General features: G+C 55.4%; 1 protein-coding gene across 1 annotated transcript in view; it reads left to right on the top strand.

Moving 5' to 3' along the window:
* Positions 1 to 18,591, top strand: part of USH2A (usherin) — a 4,817,015-nt gene that overhangs the window by 3,727,572 nt on the left and 1,070,852 nt on the right. Inside the window, exon 53 of the mRNA XM_069608572.1 lies at positions 17,215 to 17,412. Coding sequence (XP_069464673.1) covers positions 17,215 to 17,412 — 198 coding nt within the window. The remainder of the gene's footprint in view (positions 1 to 17,214; positions 17,413 to 18,591) is intronic.

The raw sequence follows: 18,591 nt of genomic DNA, 5'->3' as shown, positions 1-18,591 counted from the left end.
GTTGCTGTGTCCACCCCTGCTTGAACAGAAGACTCCCGACTGGGATACCATCGCTCCACAGCCCAGCCCCAGGACCCAGTTGCCCATCCACGCCTGCCTCGGGGGTCGCCATGTCGGGGCAAGCACCATCTGAGACCACTGGCGACCCCCAGCCAGAGAGGCAGAGGGCCACCAGCTTCAGTGAGAAGGAAGTTGGTGTCCTGGTGGAGCATGTCCTTGGGCATTATGATGCCCTCTTCGGAACATCACGCGCCAACAAGGAAGGATGGGAGAGGATCTGGGAGGATGCAGTGGTTGCCATCAACGCGGAGAGGGTGGCAACCCGTGACATCAAGCACGTCCAGAAGCACTGGGAGGACTTCAGGTCCAGGACCCTCTACAACGCCCGGCACCTTGCGAAGTCAGAGGATTCAGAGAGGTGCCGAGTCAGCATGAGCAACATCCAGATGAGGGTCCTGGAACACGTAGGCCCAGCGCTCCACGCCCAGATCCTTCAGAGGCAGACCAGTCTGGAGTTGAGCGGTAAGTGGCCAAGCATTGCTGTGTGAGACAGGGCATGTTGCAGTGTGCTGGTAGTCTGATTCTTGCCTATATGTGTGACATAGGCCATGTATGGATGTGTGTGTGCAGGGACATCATGGCCATGCATGTGAGACCAGTAATGTGTGAACCACATGGATGGTGCAGGTGTTCCAATGCAACATGGGGAGCTGTTTGCGGAATGCACACATGAATGCATGCCAGTCTCTTTTCTTGGACATGGAGGGGGGGTGAGGGATGGGTGCTGCTCTCATGTCCATGTATGGTGCACATGTGTGTCTGAGAAGTGTGTGTGTGACTTTGAAACACCATGGATGCATGACACATGTCCGTGATGATGTGTAGATTCACTCATGCATTGCGGTCACCGTTGTATCCATTGTGTCTATCCACTGTGTCTGTGGTGTACAAGCCATGATGCATGACCCTCCAGTGATGTGTGTGCATGGGATCAGTGTGAGCCATGATTCATGTGAGTTTGAAGGCAACATTTTGGTTAAAAGAGGCCCTTGTACATGGATGCTGATGTTGATTGCAGGCACCGTGCCTGTTTCTGCATGTCTGTTGAGTGCATTCACCCATGTATTGTGGAGGGACTAGATGGAAGTGACATTTGACAGTGCCACTCATGTGTTATTTCTTCCTGTCTAGGGGAATCTTGTACTGTACCCTGATGCTTGGGTTCTATGTCTCCCTCTACGCAGCGTCAAGTGAAGAAGAGGGTGGAGACTGCGCTGTGGAGCCAAGCAGCGGGGATGCCTCCACCGGGCGGCGACGCAAGGCCCAGCCACCCTCCCAGGAATTGCCATCATCCGGGAGCGAGGGGACTGGTGCCAAGTCTGCCAATACGGATATAGCGGAAGGGCCGGGTGAGCCTCCACAGGGGCTTGCAATGGCGGAAGACGGTGCAGAGACATCCAAGTTGGTGATCTCCACAGAGGAGGAGGAGCCCGCTACTGAGCCGCACATGGGGCCTGGTGGGGGAAGTACCACTGGTGCAAGTGGTGCAGTCCAGGGCCAGGGTCAGGAGGCAGCACAGGTCACTGCGGAGGGGCCTGTGCATGTCGCTGTCTTTGACCCTGTGACTGCACCACCATGCACCAGCAGGGATGCCCCGTCCCAGGCCCATCCGCAGGTAGGGGGGAGTGCCACGTCATCTGCCTCTCCACTACCTGTTGACGAGGGGTCCCATGACCTTATGGGCTCCGTCATGATTGCTGTCGCGTTGCGCATGCGTGACATTCGTTATGATGTGCGTGCTTCCGGGGTGGAGCACGCACGCCAAGACGAAGAGCAGCGTTGCGACGTGGCACTGTTGAGAGGGGCCGTGGTCGGTGGGTTCCTACATGTGTTGTGCACTCTGGCGGACCTCTCCTCCTCTATGGAGACTATGCGCCAGTCGTTCTCCCTGCCGTCTTCCGGCCCAGATTCCACCAGGGCCCCCTGTGTACCTGGCCTGACCAACACAGCCAGCTTGGTGGAGATCCCATCCATGCCACAGTCAGGAGTTGGCGGTCCAGAAGGGGTGGACACCACAACAACTGGAGACCAGCTGATGGAGGATGTGCAGGCATCATCAGACAGGGCACATGGACAGCAGCAGCAGGCTCTAGGTGGGAGCAATGATGGCTCGGGGCCATCGACATCAGAGGGGCAGGCATTGGCCAGAGGGCAGGAGGAACCTGGAATGGGTGTGTCTTCCATGTGGCTGCGGTTGGGCTGGCGTATAGATGCGGAGCGGCGGTGGGCAGAAGAGGCACGGCTCACAATGGTCAGGGCGGAAGAACTCCATGCGGAGGGCACTGAGGTGGGCATGGCATCGTCCCTGCGAACCCTCGGGGCCATGGAAGAGGACCGCCTCCAGGACATTGAGCAGTAGTTCGATGATGCCCTGGCCCGGGAAATCGGAAAGTGAGCCATCAGACTAGCCCGCAGCCATTGTATATAGTTTTTAGTGTTAGGTTTCATTTTCGTTTTCCTTTATTTTGGGGTGTTTGGACTTTTCCCCACACATTTGTATATCGTTTTTTTATTAGGTAGTTTTTTTGATTGGTTTCTGTTCTTTCGTTGGGCTCATGGACCCTTGACAATTGATTGTACATAGTTGGACAATGGATTTATTGGAACTTTTTCTTTGGATTTCACCATGGATTAATGGATTTTACTTTTTACGTTTCCTTTGGATTTGCTTTGGTGGAGGGAGAGTTTGGACTATTTTTCTTTTGGATTTCTTTGGATTGGTTATACTGTTCATGTACTCATCTTTTGGACATGCTTTTCATTTCATGTTTGCAATTTTTTTATGCTTTCATTTCATTGCTTTATTTTTGTCCATAATACATTTTGATATTTTACTTCTATGTGTGCAATTCGCTCTTTGAGTTCATGCATGTGAAAATGGGGTTTACACAATCAATGCCGACCAGTGTGTGTGTGTGTGACGGACATGTGTTGATGTACATAGTTAACTTTTGGTTTGTGTCTTGCGATAGGCAAGTCAGTGTGGGGTGGATTGGGAAATCATTGCGTCTCAAGACTGGGGTGGCGTACTGGGGTATTTTGGTGGAGATGTGGGCCTTGATTTTGCATCTTTATGTCATGTGGGGGGGGGAAATGATTCGGGGCCTGCTGGCAGGTGCCCCTTACAGCTGAGGTGTGGGGGTGCTGAGGGACATGAGTCAGGGCCTGCTGGCAGGTGCCCGTCAATGCTGGGTGGGTGGGGGTGCTGGGGGACATGAGTCAGGGCCTGAGGCTCACAGCTGGGTGGGTGGGGGTGCTGGGGGACATGAGTCAGGGCCTAAAGCTCACTGCTGGGTGGGTGGGGGTGCTGGAAGACATGAGTCGGGGCCTGCTGGCAGGTGCCCCTCAATGCTGGGTGGGTGGGAGTGCTGGGGGACATGAGTTGGGGACTGCTGGCAGGTGCCCCTCACTGCTGGGGGGTGGCGGTGCTGTGGGACATGAGTCAGGGCCTGCTGGCAGGTGCCCGTCAATGCTGGGTGGGTGGGGTGCTGGGGGACATGAGTCAGGGCCTGAGGCTCACTGCTGGGTGGGTGGGGGTGCTGGGGGACATGAGTCAGGGCCTGAGGCTCACTGCTGGTTGGGTGGGGGTGCTGGGGGACATGAGTCAGGGCCTGAGGCTCAATGCTGGGTGGGTGGGGGTGCTGGGGGACATGAGTTGGGGCCTGCTGGCAGGTGCCCCTCACTGCTAGGGGGTGGGGGTACTAGGGGACATGAGTCGGGGCCTGCTGGCAGGTGCCCGTCAATGCTGGGTGGGTGGGGGTGCTGGGGGACATGAGTCAGGGCCTGAGGCTCACTGCTGGGTGGGTGGGGGTGCTGGGGGACATGAGTCAGGGCCTGAGACTCACTGCTGGGTGGGTGGGGGTGCTGGGGGACATGAGTCAGGGCCTGAGGCTCACTGCTGGGTGGGTGGGGGTGCTGGGGGACATGAGTTGGGGCCTGCTGGCAGGTGCCCCTCACTGCTGGAGGGTGGGGGTGCTGGGGGACATGAGTCGGGGCCTGCTGGCAGGTGCCCCTCACTGCTGGGGGGTGGGGGTGCTGGTGGACATGAGTTGGTGATCACTAGTGCAAGGTGACATGTGGGCTGTCATGGGTTGTGTGCGGGACATGACCAGGGGTGCTGGGTAGTCCCCTGTGATGTGGGCTGCCTGCAGGGGCCATGGAGGGGGTAGAGGGCACACCTGGGAGGACCCACACTGCCAATTCACGTGTGGGACTCCCCGCGCACCCCACTGGATACACGTATCCCGCTCTGACAGTAAAATCGCGTGTGAAACTGCCGAGAAACCCCCAAAATACACGTACCCCGCTCGCACAAGGCCAATCGCGTGTGAAACTCCCCACGAACCCCAGTAATACACGTACCCCGCTCGCACAGGGCCAATCGCGTGTGAAACTTCCCGCGAACCCCAGTAATACATGTACCCCGCTCGCACAGGGCCAATCGCGTGTGAAACTTCTCATGCACCCCCGAAATACACATACCCCGCTCGCACAGGGCCAATCGCGTGTGAAACTCCTTGCGAACCTGAGTAATACATGTACCCCGCTCGCACAGGGCCAATCGCGTGTGAAACTTCCCGCGCATCCCCGAAATACACGTACCCCGCTCGCACAAGGCCAATGAGCAGGGGGTGGGGGGAACACGAGGGAGACACAGGGCATGGGCAGGGGGTGTGGGGGTAACACGAGGGAAACACGGGGCATGAGCGGGCGTGGGGGGGAACACAAGGGAGACACGGGGCATGAGCGGGGGGTGGGGGGGCAACAGGAGACAGACACAGGGCATGAGCGGGGGTGGGGCCAACAGGAGAGAGACACTGGGCATGAGCGGGGGGTGGGGAGAACAGGAGACAGACACGGAGCATGAGCAGGGGGATGGGGGGAACAGGAGACAGACACGGGGCATGAGCGGGTGGGTGGGGGGCAACAGGAGACAGACACGGGGCATGAGCGGGGGGTTGGGGGCAACAGAAGAGAGACACGGGGCATGAGCGCAGAGTGGGGGGTACAGGACACAGACATGGGGCATGGGTGGGGGGCAACAGAAGACAGACACGGGGTCATGGGCGGGTGGTGGAGGGAACAGAAGACAGACACGGGGCATGAGCGGGGGAGTGGGGGGCAACAGGAGAGAGACACGGGGCATGAGCGGGGGTGGGGGGGTATAGGAGACAGACACGGGCATGAGCAGGGGGTGGGGGGCAACAGGAGAGAGACACAAGGCATGAGCAGGGGGTGGGGGGGGTACAGGAGACAGACACGGGGCATGAGCAGGGGTGGGGGGCAACAGGAGAGAGACACAGGGGTGGGGGGCAACAGGAGACAGACACGGGGCATGAGCAGGGGGTGGGGGGCAACAGGAGACAGACACGGGGCATGAGCGGGGGTGGGGGGCAACAGGAGACAGACAAGGGGCATGAGCGGGGGGTGGGGGCAACAGGAGAGACACGGGGCATGAGTGGGGGGCAACAGGAGAGACACGGGGCATGAGCGGGGGGTGGGGGGAACAGGAGACAGACACGGGGTATGAGCGAGGGGTGGGGGGAACAGGAGACAGACACGGGGCATGAGCGGGGGGTGGGGGGGAACAACAGACACGGGGCATGAGAGGGGGGTGGGGAGAACAGACACGGGGCATGAGCGGGGGGTGTGGGGGGCAACAGGAGACAGACACGTGGCATGAGCGGGGGGTGGGAGGAACAGGAGACAGACACGGGGCATGAGCGGGGGGTTGGGAGAACAAGAGACAGACACGGGGCATGAGCAGGGGGTGAGGGGCAACAGGAGAGACACAGGGCATGAGCGAGGGGTGGGGGGAACAGGAGACAGACATGGGGCATGAGTGGGGGTGGGGGGGAACAACAGACATGGGGCATGAGCGGGGGGTGGGAGGAACAGGAGACAGACACAGGGCATGAGCGGGGCATGGGGAGCAACAGGAGAGAGACACGGGGCATGAGCGGGGGTGGGGGGCAACAGGAGACAGACACGGGGCATGAGCAGGGGGTGGGGGGCAACAGGAGGCAGACACAGGGCATGAGCGGGGGTTGGGGGGCAACAGGAGACAGACACGGGGCATGAGCGGGGGGTGGGGGAACAGGAGACAGACACGGAGCATGAGCAGGGGGTGGGGAGAACAGGAGACAGACACAGGGCATGAGCGGGGCATGGGGAGCAACAGGAGAGAGACACGGGGCATGAGCGGGGGTGGGGGGCAACAGGAGACAGACACAGGGCATGAGCGGGGGGTGGGGGGCAACAGGAGGCAGACACAGGGCATGAGCAGGGGTTGGGGGGCAACAGGAGACAGACACGGGGCATGAGCAGGGGGTGGGGGGGAACAGGAGACAGACACGGAGCATGAGCAGGGGGTGGGGAGAACAGGAGACAGACACAGGGCATGAGCAGGGGGTGGGGGGCAACAGGAGACAGACACAGGGCATGTGCGGGGGGTGGGGGGCAACAGGAGAGACACGGGGCATGAGCGGGGGTGGGGGAACAGGAGACAGACACGGGGCATGAGCGAGGGGTGGGGGAACAGGAGACAGACATAGGGCATGAGCGGGGGGTGGGGGAACAACAGACACGGGGCATGAGCGCGGGGGTGGGGGGCAACAAGAGAGAGACACGGGGCATGAGCGGGTGGGGGTAACAGGAGACAGACACGGGGCATGAGCGTGTGGGGGGCACAGGAGACAGACACGGGGCATGAGCGGGGGGTGGGGGCAACAGGAGATAGACACGGGGCATGAGCGGGGGGTGGGGGGAACAGGACACAGACACAGGGCATGAACGGGGTGGGGAGAACAGTAGACACACGGGGCATGAGCGGGGGGTGGGCGGGAGGGAGAGAGACACACGGGGCATGAGCGGGGTGTGGGCGGGAGGGAGAGAGACACATGGGGCATGAGCGGGGGGTGGGCGGGAGGGAGAGAGACACGGGGCATGAGCGGGGGGGGAGAGACACACAGGACATGAGCGGGGGGTGGGCGGGAGGGGGAGAGACACACGGGGCAAGAGCGGGGGTGGGCGGGAGGGGGGAAAGAGACACGGGGCAAGAACGGGGGTGGGCGGGAGGGGGAAAGAGACATGGGGCAAGAGCGGGGGTGGGCGGGAGGGGGAAAGAGACATGGGGCATGAGCGGGGGTGGGGGGTATAGGAGACAGACACGGGCATGAGCAGGGGGTGGGGGGCAACAGGAGAGAGACACGGGGCATGAGCAGGGCGTGGGGGGTACAGGAGACAGACACGGGGCATGAGCGGGGGTGGGGGCAACAGGAGAGAAACACGGGGCATGAGCGGGGGTTGGGGGCAACAGGAGACAGACACAGGGCCTGAGCAGGGGGTGGGGGGCAACAGGAGACAGACACGGGGAATGAGCAGGGGGTGGGGGGCAACAGGAGACAGACACGGGGCATGAGCGGGGGGTGGGGGGCAACAGGAGAGACACGGGGCATGAGCGGGGGGTGGGGGGCAACAGGAGAGACACGGGGCATAAGCAGGGGTTGGGGGGAACAGGAGACAGACACGGGGTATGAGCGAGGGGTGGGGGGAACAGCAGACAGACACGGGGCATGAGCAGGGGGTGAGGGGAACAGGAGACAGACATGGGGCATGAGCGGGGGGCGTGGGGGGCAACAGGAGACAGACATGGGGCATGAGCGAGGGGTGGGGGGAACAGGAGACAGACATGGGGCATGAGCGGGGGGCGTGGGGGGCAACAGGAGACAGACACGGGGCATGAGTGGGGGGTGGGAGGAACAGGAGACAGACACGGGGCATGAGCGGGGGGTTGGGGGAACAGGAGACAGACATGGGGCATGAGCGGGGGGTGGGAGGAACAGGAGACAGACATGGGGCATGAGCGGGGGATGGGGGGTACAGGAGACAGACACAGGTCATGAGCGGGGCATGGGGGGCAACAGGAGAGAGACACGGGGCATGAGTGGGGGTGGGGGTCACCAGGAGACAGACACGGGGCATGAGCGGGGGGTGGGGGGGAACAGGAGACAGACACAGGACATGAGCGGGGGTTGGGGGGCAACAGGAGACAGACACGGGGCATGAGCGGGGGGTGGGGGCAACAGGAGACAGACACAGGGCGTGAGCGGGGGTGGGGGGCAACAGGAGAGACACAGGGCATGAGCGGGGGGTGGGGGGAACAGGAGACAGACACGGGGCATGAGCGAGGGGTGGGGGAACAGGAGACAGACATGGGGCATGAGCGGGGGGTGGGGGGAACAGCAGACACAGGGCATGAGCGCGGGGGGTGGGGAGAACAGGCACGGGGCATCAGCGGGGGGGTCAACAGGAGACAGGCACGGGGCATGAGCGGAGGGGTGGGAAGAACAGGAGACAGACACGGGGCATGAGCGGGGGGTGGGGGGCAACAAGAGAGAGACACGGGGCATGAGCATGTGGGGGGGACAGGAGACAGACACGGGGCATGAGCGTGTGGGCGGAACTGGAGACAGACACGGGGCATGAGCGGGGGGTGGGGGCAACAGGAGATAGACACGGGGCATGAGCGGGGGGTGGGCGGGAGGGAGAGAGACACACGGGGCATGAGCGGGGTGTGGGCGGGAGGGAGAGAGACACACGGGGCATGAGCGGGGGGTGGGCAGGAGGGAGAGAGACACATGGGGCATGAGCGGGAGGTGGGCGGGAGGGAGAGAGACACGGGGCATGAGCGGGAGGGGGAGAGACACACGGGACATGAGCGGGGGGTGGGCGGGAGGGGGAGAGACACACAGGGCAAGAGCGCGGGTGGGCGGGAGGGGGAAAGAGACACGGGGCAAGAACGGGGGTGGGCGGGAGGGGAAAGAGACACGGGGCAAGAGCGGGGGTGGGCGGGAGGGGGAAAGAGACATGGGGCAAGAGCGGGGGTGGGCGGGATGGGGAAAGAGACATGGGGCAGGAGCGGGGGTGGGCGGGAGGGGGAAGAGACACGGGGCAACAGCGGAGGTGGGCGGGAGGGGGAAAGAGACACGGGGCAAGAGCAGGGGTGGGCGGGAGGGGGAAAGAGACACGGGGCAAGAGCAGCGGGTGAGTGGGAGGGGGAAAGAGACACCGGGCACGAGTGGGGGTGGGCGGAAGAAAGAAGGAGACACGAGGCAAGAGCGGAGGTGGGCAGGAGGGGGAAAGAAACGGGGCAAGAGCGGGTGGGGGAAAGACACGGGGCAAGAGCGGGGGTGGGGAGGAAGGAGACAGACCCACGGGGCAAGAGCGGGGTGGGGGAGAGGGAGAGAGACACATGAGTCATGAGCGGGGGGTGGGGGGAAGGGGAGAGACACACAGACATGAGCAGGGGTTGGTGGGAGGGTAGAGACACACAGACTTGAGCAGGGGGTGGGCGGGTGGGAGAGACGAGCGGGGCACGAGCGGGGCATCAGCGGGGCATGAGCGGGGCATGAGCGGGGGGTGGGCGGGAGTGAGAAAGACACACGGACATGAGCAGGGGTGGGCGGGAGGCAGAAAGACACACGGACATGAGCGGGGGTGGGCGGGAGGGAGAAAGACACACGGACATGAGCAGAGGGTGGGTGGGAGGGAGAAAGACACACAGACATGAGCGGGGGGTGGGCGGGAGGGAGAAAGACTTTGTGTGCAGGCGGCAAATCACGCTCCTCAGCCCTCCGCTGCCCACCGTGTCCCGATGGCGTGAGCGGGGGGCTGGAGGAAAAGGGAAGACACGGAGCATGAGTGGGGGTGAAAGAAGGACACATGGGGCATGAGCGGGGGGGTGGGAGGAACAGGAGACAGACACGGGCATGAGCGGGGGTGGGGAACTTACTGTGCAGGCGGGATACAAAGCCTCTCATGCGAGGAACAAAGATGGTGGGCGTCTCTGAAGCCAGACGCACTGCACGCTTTCACCACATCCAGTGAGAGAGCACGTCAGGACATCACGCAAGCTGCTTGCCCAATCACCGTCCTATCCGCAGAGCGAACAGGGAAGTGTGTCCGCGAAGCGAACACAGATATCACTAATTTTTTTCGCTTACATTTTTGTCATTTTTTTAAAAACTACTGGACGGATTTACACCAAATAAAGCAAAGCACGCTTTTGGGACCAAGCCGCCGCTCCTGCCGCAAATTTGGTGTAAATCCGTCCAGCGGTTTGGGCTGTAGGCATGAGCAAAGTTTTTTCCCATTATGTCAATGGGAAAAAAAAAGTTTTGGGACCCCCCCTATAACTTTTCCCCCCCTGGACGAATCCTCACCAAACTTTGCAAAACAATTCGGAGTGACCCAAATACTTTTTCCGCAAAGTTTGGTGAGGATTCGTCCAGGGAGAGCGAAGTTATAAGCCGCCCAAAAAGTGCTCTTCCTATGGAAACAGCAACTTAACCAGAACTACATAATATATATATATATGTATGTTCTGTGTGATTTTTCATTCTTCCTTTTCATTCTTCAGATGGCTCCTCTGCTCAACTTTCAATTGGCTCATCAATCTGGAATGACAGCTTTTCAACTGATTGATGTAGACCCATTTTTAATCCGACAGTTCTCCTTTAGGGATGCAGATCTTATAGGCAACAGGTGAGATTTTATCTACAATTTCAAAGGTACTCTGTCAGGAGGGGAGGGACTTCCTCTCTTTGGTCTGGTTCCTTTGAAAATTGTACAAGTAGACCCTGTCTCCTACTTGGTACTCTTTCTTAGTGGTCTTTAAATCGTAGTGGATTTGTATCCCCTCTGCTGACTTTTCCAGATTTCGCTGAGCGTATGCAAAAGGATGGGTCTGCTCTTGAGTTCTGTAGAGCAGATGCTGAGGTATCACCATTTTCCATCCAGTCATTAGCTCGTATGGAGACATTTTTGTTGCAGAAGATGGTGTAGACCTGATGGCCATCATGACAGGCATTAATCGGATGTCCCAACTAGGCCCAGAGTCCGACACAAACTTCTTTAGGATGCTCACAATCGTTTTATTGTGTTTTATTTTATCTCAACTCTGCCACTAGAGGCTAGGTACTAGGCAATATGGAGTTTTCTCGTTACCCCAAGAATCTCCCACATCTTTGTAATCACCTCACTGATAAAGTGACTTCCTCAGTCCAACTCAATCCTTTGGGGAAGGCCTAAACACGAGAAGATGTGATTGATCATCAGGGCAGCTGCTGTTTCTGCCTTGCAATTTGGTGCCAGGAGACATTCCTCCCACTTGGTAAACATGCATGTCATGGTTAACATGTAGTTGTTTCCATTAGAGGAGCGAATCACGGGCCCAATGAAATCTACTTGCAAATCTGACCAAGGCTATGTCATTCCCCTTTTCTGTAGGGGAGCTCTGTGTATGAGGGAACTTGCCTAAAATTGCGCACACACAAGGCACCCCTTCAAGTATTGGTGGAGGTCCTGGCCCTTGTGCAGCCAGGATGCAACCTCCCACAAGATTTCCAAAGTTTTATGAAACCCCCGATGACCGGCTGTGGCCGCGTCATGGGTGTGACTTAACATCAGGCTTCGGAATGAGGTAGGTACCACCCACTGGTCACATCCAGAGATAGATCTCCGTATCAACAAACTGACTTGGATTCAGAACATTTTGGAAAACTTCATCAACACCCGGAGATCCTCTTTCCTGATGTAATCTGATTTCGTCAGAGGAAAATTCACGGGGTCTTCAATGTGTTGATAACATTTTCCTGTAATCTAATCCCCTCTTTGTGTCGTAATCAAATCAGCATCTGGGTTTTCATTACTCTACTGGGAAACTGAGAGTTCATTTTGGCAAGTGTTTGGGACCTGGTGATGGCAGTGACCTGGATTTCTCCCAACAGGGACTCAATCTCTGTGAGATCCTTGTGGATGGCTCTGGTTATGGCCAACTGGTCAGCCAAGTCATTTCCGGTTTTGTCTGGTTTGTAGGTTGCAGCTTTTCGGGGGTAGGAGATTTGAGTTCAGGTTCAGAGGTTTCTAAGGGTTTTTCTCAGATAAGGAACAAAGTTGTCTCTAGGGCTTTGCTTCTCCCTTCCCCCCGGGCCTCTGGAACCTGTTGGTTGTCAGGGTTTTCACCCTGTCATTGCTCGGGGGTATCAGACCCTGGGTTTAAGCTGTTCTGGGCAGCCACATTCATTTGAGGGCCCTGCTGAGACCTTAACATGCGACTCAGGTCTTGGGTCAGACTTTGAACCTGGCGCTCCAGTTGCGACATCCTCTCTGGTTGGTATTGGGGTCCAGAGTCATACATTTGCTGCTCTCAGGAAGGGTAGCTGTCCCTTCTACCAGAGTAGCTTGGGTATGGAGGGTTTCTATGGTAGCCCTCCATCCTTCGTCTCCCTTCTCCCTGATTGGGGATCTAGAGCCTGAAAGTGGGGACAGAGAGGAAGATTGTTCTGAAGGTTGGGGTTTAGAAGGTACCTGGGAAAGAAACTTAAATTGGAGGGTGGAATATTACTTCCCTCCTGAGGAAAGTTGTGTGGGAACTTTGGAGGGAGGGTAGGAGGGCTGTTTCCTGGGGGCAAACTTACCTGATTGTACCCCCTTGTGTTCTGGGGGAGTCCATACATACCCCAAGATGGGCCTGTTACCCTTGTACCTTGGGCTAATGTAGGTGGAAGAGTCAGGTGATGTATTTGTTGGATACCCTGCCTGGCTACCACCCACTTGGGATTTATCAGAGGGTCTCCTCTGCCTCTCATTTGGCTTATTAGAGTGAGGGCATTGAAGGGTTGCTGTGAACCAGGAGGTACAGCAACTCACACAACACCGGCCGGCAAGAAATACGACCCAGCAACCCTGCAGAAGGGGGAACAGCAAACAGAACAACACTGGTTGCGGCAAGAGGAACATGAAATTGGGACCCTAGCCCACCAGGGATTGTTCCTAAAGGGGAGAGACCCTATAAATCAGGCCCCCACTTAATCTTCATGGGTGTTTTGTAAGAGGGGAAGACTGATAGAGGAGCTTGAGGAGAACAGACGGTCTTGGAGAAATGCAGCGAAAAGCAGGTGGGGCTAACCAGTCCTTTTATGCCTTCACTGGGTCTCCCCTATTATACCCGGAGAGCCAGGTAAGGGATTGGACACAATGAGTATCCAATCCTGGTAGAGGGTGGAGGATATAAGCAGGTTGTGTGAATGTGTAAGTGGGGATTAGTTGGGTGTGGACAGGAGGTGTTGGAGGATGTCCAAGAGACCAGAGAAGACACAGTATTTGGAACACAGATGTTATTGTTAAGGAGAGAGTCTGTGGAGGGTTTGTGTGACAAAGAGGAGAGCATGAGTAGAAGGGGTAGAGTGGGAGTGTAATAGAGATAGTGTTAGAAGTGGTTGTAGTATTTGGGAGTGAGGCAACATGAGTAGTGGGTGAAGGAAAAGGAGTACTAGTCAGTTACGATGGGTGATTAGGGCACCATATTCATGGGTGTCTCTGATGGTTCAACCAGTGGGTAGAGAGGGGTGATCAGGCAGAATATCCCTGGGAGTCTATAGCATGGGAAAGTGACAGTGAGTGGGAGTATGGGAGTAGCTATTGGCATAGAGTAAGACAGAGCTTGAAACACAAGGAACACTAATGAGTGGGGAGGGAAGTAAGATCAAAGAGTGGAGGTGGAAAGGCAGAATGAGAGACTGGAAGGTCAGTAAGGGAGTTGGAAGAAGAAGTTTAAGAAAGGACCAGGGTCAGGCACCAGGGTGTATGCATGGAGTGTGTGTGACACAGGGCGAATGAAGTCAACGCTCATTACCCCATGAGAATACTAAACAAGACTAGGCAAGGGAGAGTTAGAAGTTCCCTAGGGAGTCAGATAGCCAGCAACGTAGGAAAAACACAGATAGGGGTTACTTATCCTAGACCTAGTCCTACCAACACCGTGATATGAATGTCTGGGTTAGGGAGGTGGGAACCAAGACCTGGGCGGAGCAAAGAGAGAGGGCCAGCCCTAGCGCCAGTTCCACTAAGATCCCAATAGGACAGAAGAACTTGAGATTAATAGCCATTCTAACCACTTCAATTTCAATAAATACTGTTGGAACTTCTCTAGGAGTCAGAGTGATTCTTTGTGAATGGACCATTCCTTTGTGACCCATTCCTTGCTGGGTTCACTCAGTTTTAATTGCAGTACTCCTTTTCCCTATAGCCCACAATGTATTATTTATTCCTTCTATCTCTTGAAATTTCGGGCATTCTTTTGTGATCCAAATCTGCTTCAGTGTATTAATGACCTCTTTATCACTGTGGGTACAAGTGTGATTTTGGGGCACTCAATAGGGCCTCGCACACAGCTATCACTTATGCTTTGTTTAGACCACTCTGTAAGAGTAAACTGCTGCATTATAGAACATTATAGAACTGCTATCGCTCTATGTGAGTTGCAATGTAGGCAGGAGGCAGGAGGTGAGTCCCCCTCTCATTGACATAGCGAATTACCATCCATGTATGTTTCCCTTAGCAAACGATGCAGTAATGAACAGGGACACATGCCAGCAGGCCCAGTAGCTGGCCTGAGCAATCAGGTTGACCTGATGGGGTGCCACATCAGCCCCCCTCCACAGCAGCCTGTAGGAGGGCACCAAGTGCACACCTGAGCTGCTGTGGAGTGTGAAGATGTGGCAAGCGACCAATCCAAGTGCATTGCACCCCACTCCCCTGCTGCTGCTTTCCGTGCCAGCAGGAGTGTAGCGTATGATTATCCATGACACAGCGCAGTTGTCACACCACCGTGTGGTGGGCCCAGTGAGCCAGCACCAGGCTGGTAAGCTAGACAAGCCCCATGGCAGTGTTTGACTCCCTGCACCTACATGGGTGCAGCAAGCCAAACACAAAACAAGACAGAGCACTGCTGCTGGCTGCACAGCAGCGTCCCATTGAGCCATGGCAGTGACATAGAAGAGGCCTGTAAACACAATCCAACAAGGTGTGCGTCGCCAGGGGAGCTGTTGTAGGCACATGCAATGGGCCTTGAACATCCATGCCCATCTGGCCACATAGGTGGAGTGTCACTCTGATCAATTGAATATGTGACTTGCCTACCAACCCACGTTGCATGCCTGACAGCATGTCATTTGTCCCCTACAGGCACTCAGGCAGCTCAGTAAGAAGATGAGGGGGATGATGGGGAAGGACTATCAGTGACTGGTGCCTCCGGGGCGTCAACGTCCCCTACTACCTCTGAAGGGAGGGTACATGTGATGCTGAAGCACAAGTCACTGCATGCCACACTGGGCCCCAGCAAGATCAAAGGCTGCTGGCGGCAGCGGAGGCCCTGCGCCAACCCCACATGCCCCCGCTAGCAACACCAGACCAAGTGCACCCAAACACCCCGATGACACACCAACAGGCAAGCATGTCAAAGGCACCCAGGGAGAAAACACCAAAAAGCTACAGGGCCCTCTAGGATCATACAGCCCTGACAACATTCTTCACCAGCAGCAGGCCCACACACCAGAGGGTGACATGGACACCCCCTTGTATGGGTCTCTGGGTTTTAATCCTGCCTCACAGCTGAGCCCTCAACCCATTCCCCATCCAACACTGAGCCACACCATCCTGCAGAGGCTGGACGCCATAGAGAGGCAGCAACTAGAAATGGAGGCCATTGCTAACACCCACTCCCTCCACCTCCAAGCCATGTGTGACTGCATGCAGGGTGCCACACATAGGATCATGCGTAGCATGGAGCGCAACCAGGTATGGCAGCTGAAACAACTGCCGCTCTGACAGTGTATGGTCAGGTTGTCAGAGAGCTGACACAGGGCATCTCGCCCTTTGCAGAGTCCATGCAGCAGAGTATGGAACTGCAAATGGCAGATCTGAAACCCAGAGGACCAAGCCTCTTTATTGATCCATTTGTGAGGGCTGGTAACACCCTCCTCCAGAGACAGACGCACAGCAGGCAGCTGTCCTAGGCCCAGGCACCAAAGGCGCACACCCTTTCTAAAGGAGTAGCCTCACACCAGAGTGCTGAATCTCCAAAGACCTTAGTTGTTAGCAAGAAGGGAAGAGGGAGCAACTAGGATAGACAGGAGGGCTCTGGTCACTGGAAACAGATTTCCAACATTATGTTTCTCCCTGTCTCTTGTTCCCTTTTGCTGTCCCCTCCACCTCCTCTGAAGCAAAGCACTTTGGGTGTGAGATCAGAAGGGCAAATTGCACCCCATCCAGGAGCAGGGATTGGACCACTAAGGCAGGCTAATCTAAGGCCAATGACCTGGGGACATGTGCCCTTAAAAGAAAGAGCCCCACCCACCTTCAGCTTAATCTCTCTGGATTCCTGATCTTCAAGGATCCTCTCAAGACCCACAGATTCGCTCTTTATGAACTCACTAGACTTCCTTTGAAATAGTGGTACTTTCCAAAGCCCCAGCCTGAGGTGAAGAAGGAGCCATCCAAGGCAAAAGAAAGATCTGTCTCCTACCCACTCCCAAGACTCATCGAGAGTGATCTTTTGCTGTGGACCAGGACCTACCACTCTGCAGCGGAATCTCCTAGAGCTGGGAGAGCAGACCTTGAACAGAACCATCCTGTCCTCGAGTCCCCCCGAGTGGATCTCACAGCAGCCGGAGGGCCAGACCAGCCAAATCTCCCTGTTCCACCACACCAAACTGGTTGCTTTGTGGTCACTGCACCTTGAATGAGAGGGAATGCTCCAACTCTAGCTAATAATAATAAAAATAATAATAATAATAATAATAATAATAATTATTATTATTATTATTATTATTATTATTATTATTATTATTATTATTATTTTGTATTTTTTGTATATAGAACCTCATATACAATGTATCTAACTTGCAAGCACTTTCATTACAGGTCCTATTATTATCCAATTCACCTTAACTTATAAAGCTCATCAAGAAGAAAGGCTGAGCCAGCCTTGACATGGAAATGCAGGCTTTCCTCATGTCAGAGTCGAGTGCTTAATTGCTTTTATATGCAACATTCTGTGGATTATGGTGCAATATTTTTGACTTTCTAAAGAACTAAAGCCTGTCTATTTTGTGAGTGGATCATTATTTTCCGTTTGTGAAATGCTGCAATTCTGATCATAGGATACCAATTGGGGGGTTTCTATTTCCATACATGTTTGAATAAAGATAAATCCACTGAGAAGTAATTTGCTCACTAATCATAAGCAATATGCCATCACCGGATGAATGTTTCCATATTATTAAGGTTATGCCCTCTTCTTTCCTTTACCAGATATGAACCTCGAGCCATACACTACATATGAGTACAGAGTAGAAGCATGGAATAGCTTTGGAAGAGGATCTAGTAACATCAGTAGCATTACCACGAAGGAAGATGTGCCAAAAGGAGTAGGTCCACTGATGTGGGCCAAAGTGGACAATCGGGTTGATCGTCTGCACTTGAATTGGAAGCAACCAGATCAACCGAATGGTATTAATGTTTGCAATCAGATTTCAACTCGGTCATCCCCACCTAGCATGCATTCTTGCAATGTATAATATCAAAACAATGTGTTCCTATAGGAATGAAGGTGTCATGTGTATGTCGCATTAACTCAATGCATGTAAAAGCATTTAAAAGAACATCTCACCCTTCGCTGATTGTGCCACTCACACTCAACCCTACTTCTCTCCCTCTGGAGCTGCCTCCCCCTTCTCCGATCACGCTACCCATCTCAGCAACCTCTGCTTCCCCGAACCCTACCAATAACTCCCTCGGTGTGTCTTCTGTTTCCAGCGCTCTTACTTTGTAAATCACATACATACACGTATGTGCAATTTATTACGTGTGCTGTTGGTATGAACAATTCATTTTCGTTCTTTTCAACTTTTTAAAAATAATTGTATATTAGAAAATGGCAGCGTCTGATTTTTTATTTTTATTTCGAATTCAAGGATTGCAAAGTAAATGGGGGTCATTACGACCTGCGCGCAAAGGGATACCGGGCACCGGTAATGACACCGGTGCCGGTAATCCCTTTGCGCCCTATTCCGAGGTCTCTTTGCGGGTCCTTCCTTAAAGGCGTTATGGACGGGACCCGCAAAGGGATACCGGGGTCAATAACGGTACCGCAATTTGCGGTACCGTTATTGACGCCTTCCCCCTTCCCATTGAGCCCTATGGGGGCTCAAATGGGAATGGGGAATGGCTTTTCAAATGGGGACTTACCGGTCCCTTAAAGGTTGGCTTTTCAAATGGGGACTTACCGGTCCCTTAAAGGTTGGAATAGACCGGTAAATCCCCATACCACCAATGTGGTGGCGGTACCGGTATTGAGGGCCAATGTCTGGTGCAGCATTCTTTTTGAAGAAAAAAGCTCTGGCATACAGTTCATGTTCAGTCACCTACTAGATAAATATGTGCAATTGGTTTACCATTGTCTCTTCGAGTCACTCAACCTACTAGTAATAAAGTCAGGAGGGAGTCTGGTGCATGTAGATCCTCGGGCCTTTAATCCACAGGGGGCAGGTTGCATGCTGAAAGCATGTGCACAGCAGTTCAGTCATGTGATTACTTTTTAGACAAAGGCTTGTGTAGGGTTTTGAGGCAGAGCTGAGGGATAGTACCTGAACATGGCGACTGCATCTTACACATCATCACTGTAACAGG

The sequence above is a fragment of the Ambystoma mexicanum genome, chromosome 4q (assembly GCF_040938575.1).
Source record: "Ambystoma mexicanum isolate Mex_15411 chromosome 4q, UKY_AmexF1_1, whole genome shotgun sequence".
In the NCBI taxonomy this organism is placed as follows: Eukaryota; Metazoa; Chordata; class Amphibia; order Caudata; family Ambystomatidae; genus Ambystoma; species Ambystoma mexicanum.
This window is presented reverse-complemented; position numbering and strand designations above follow the sequence as displayed.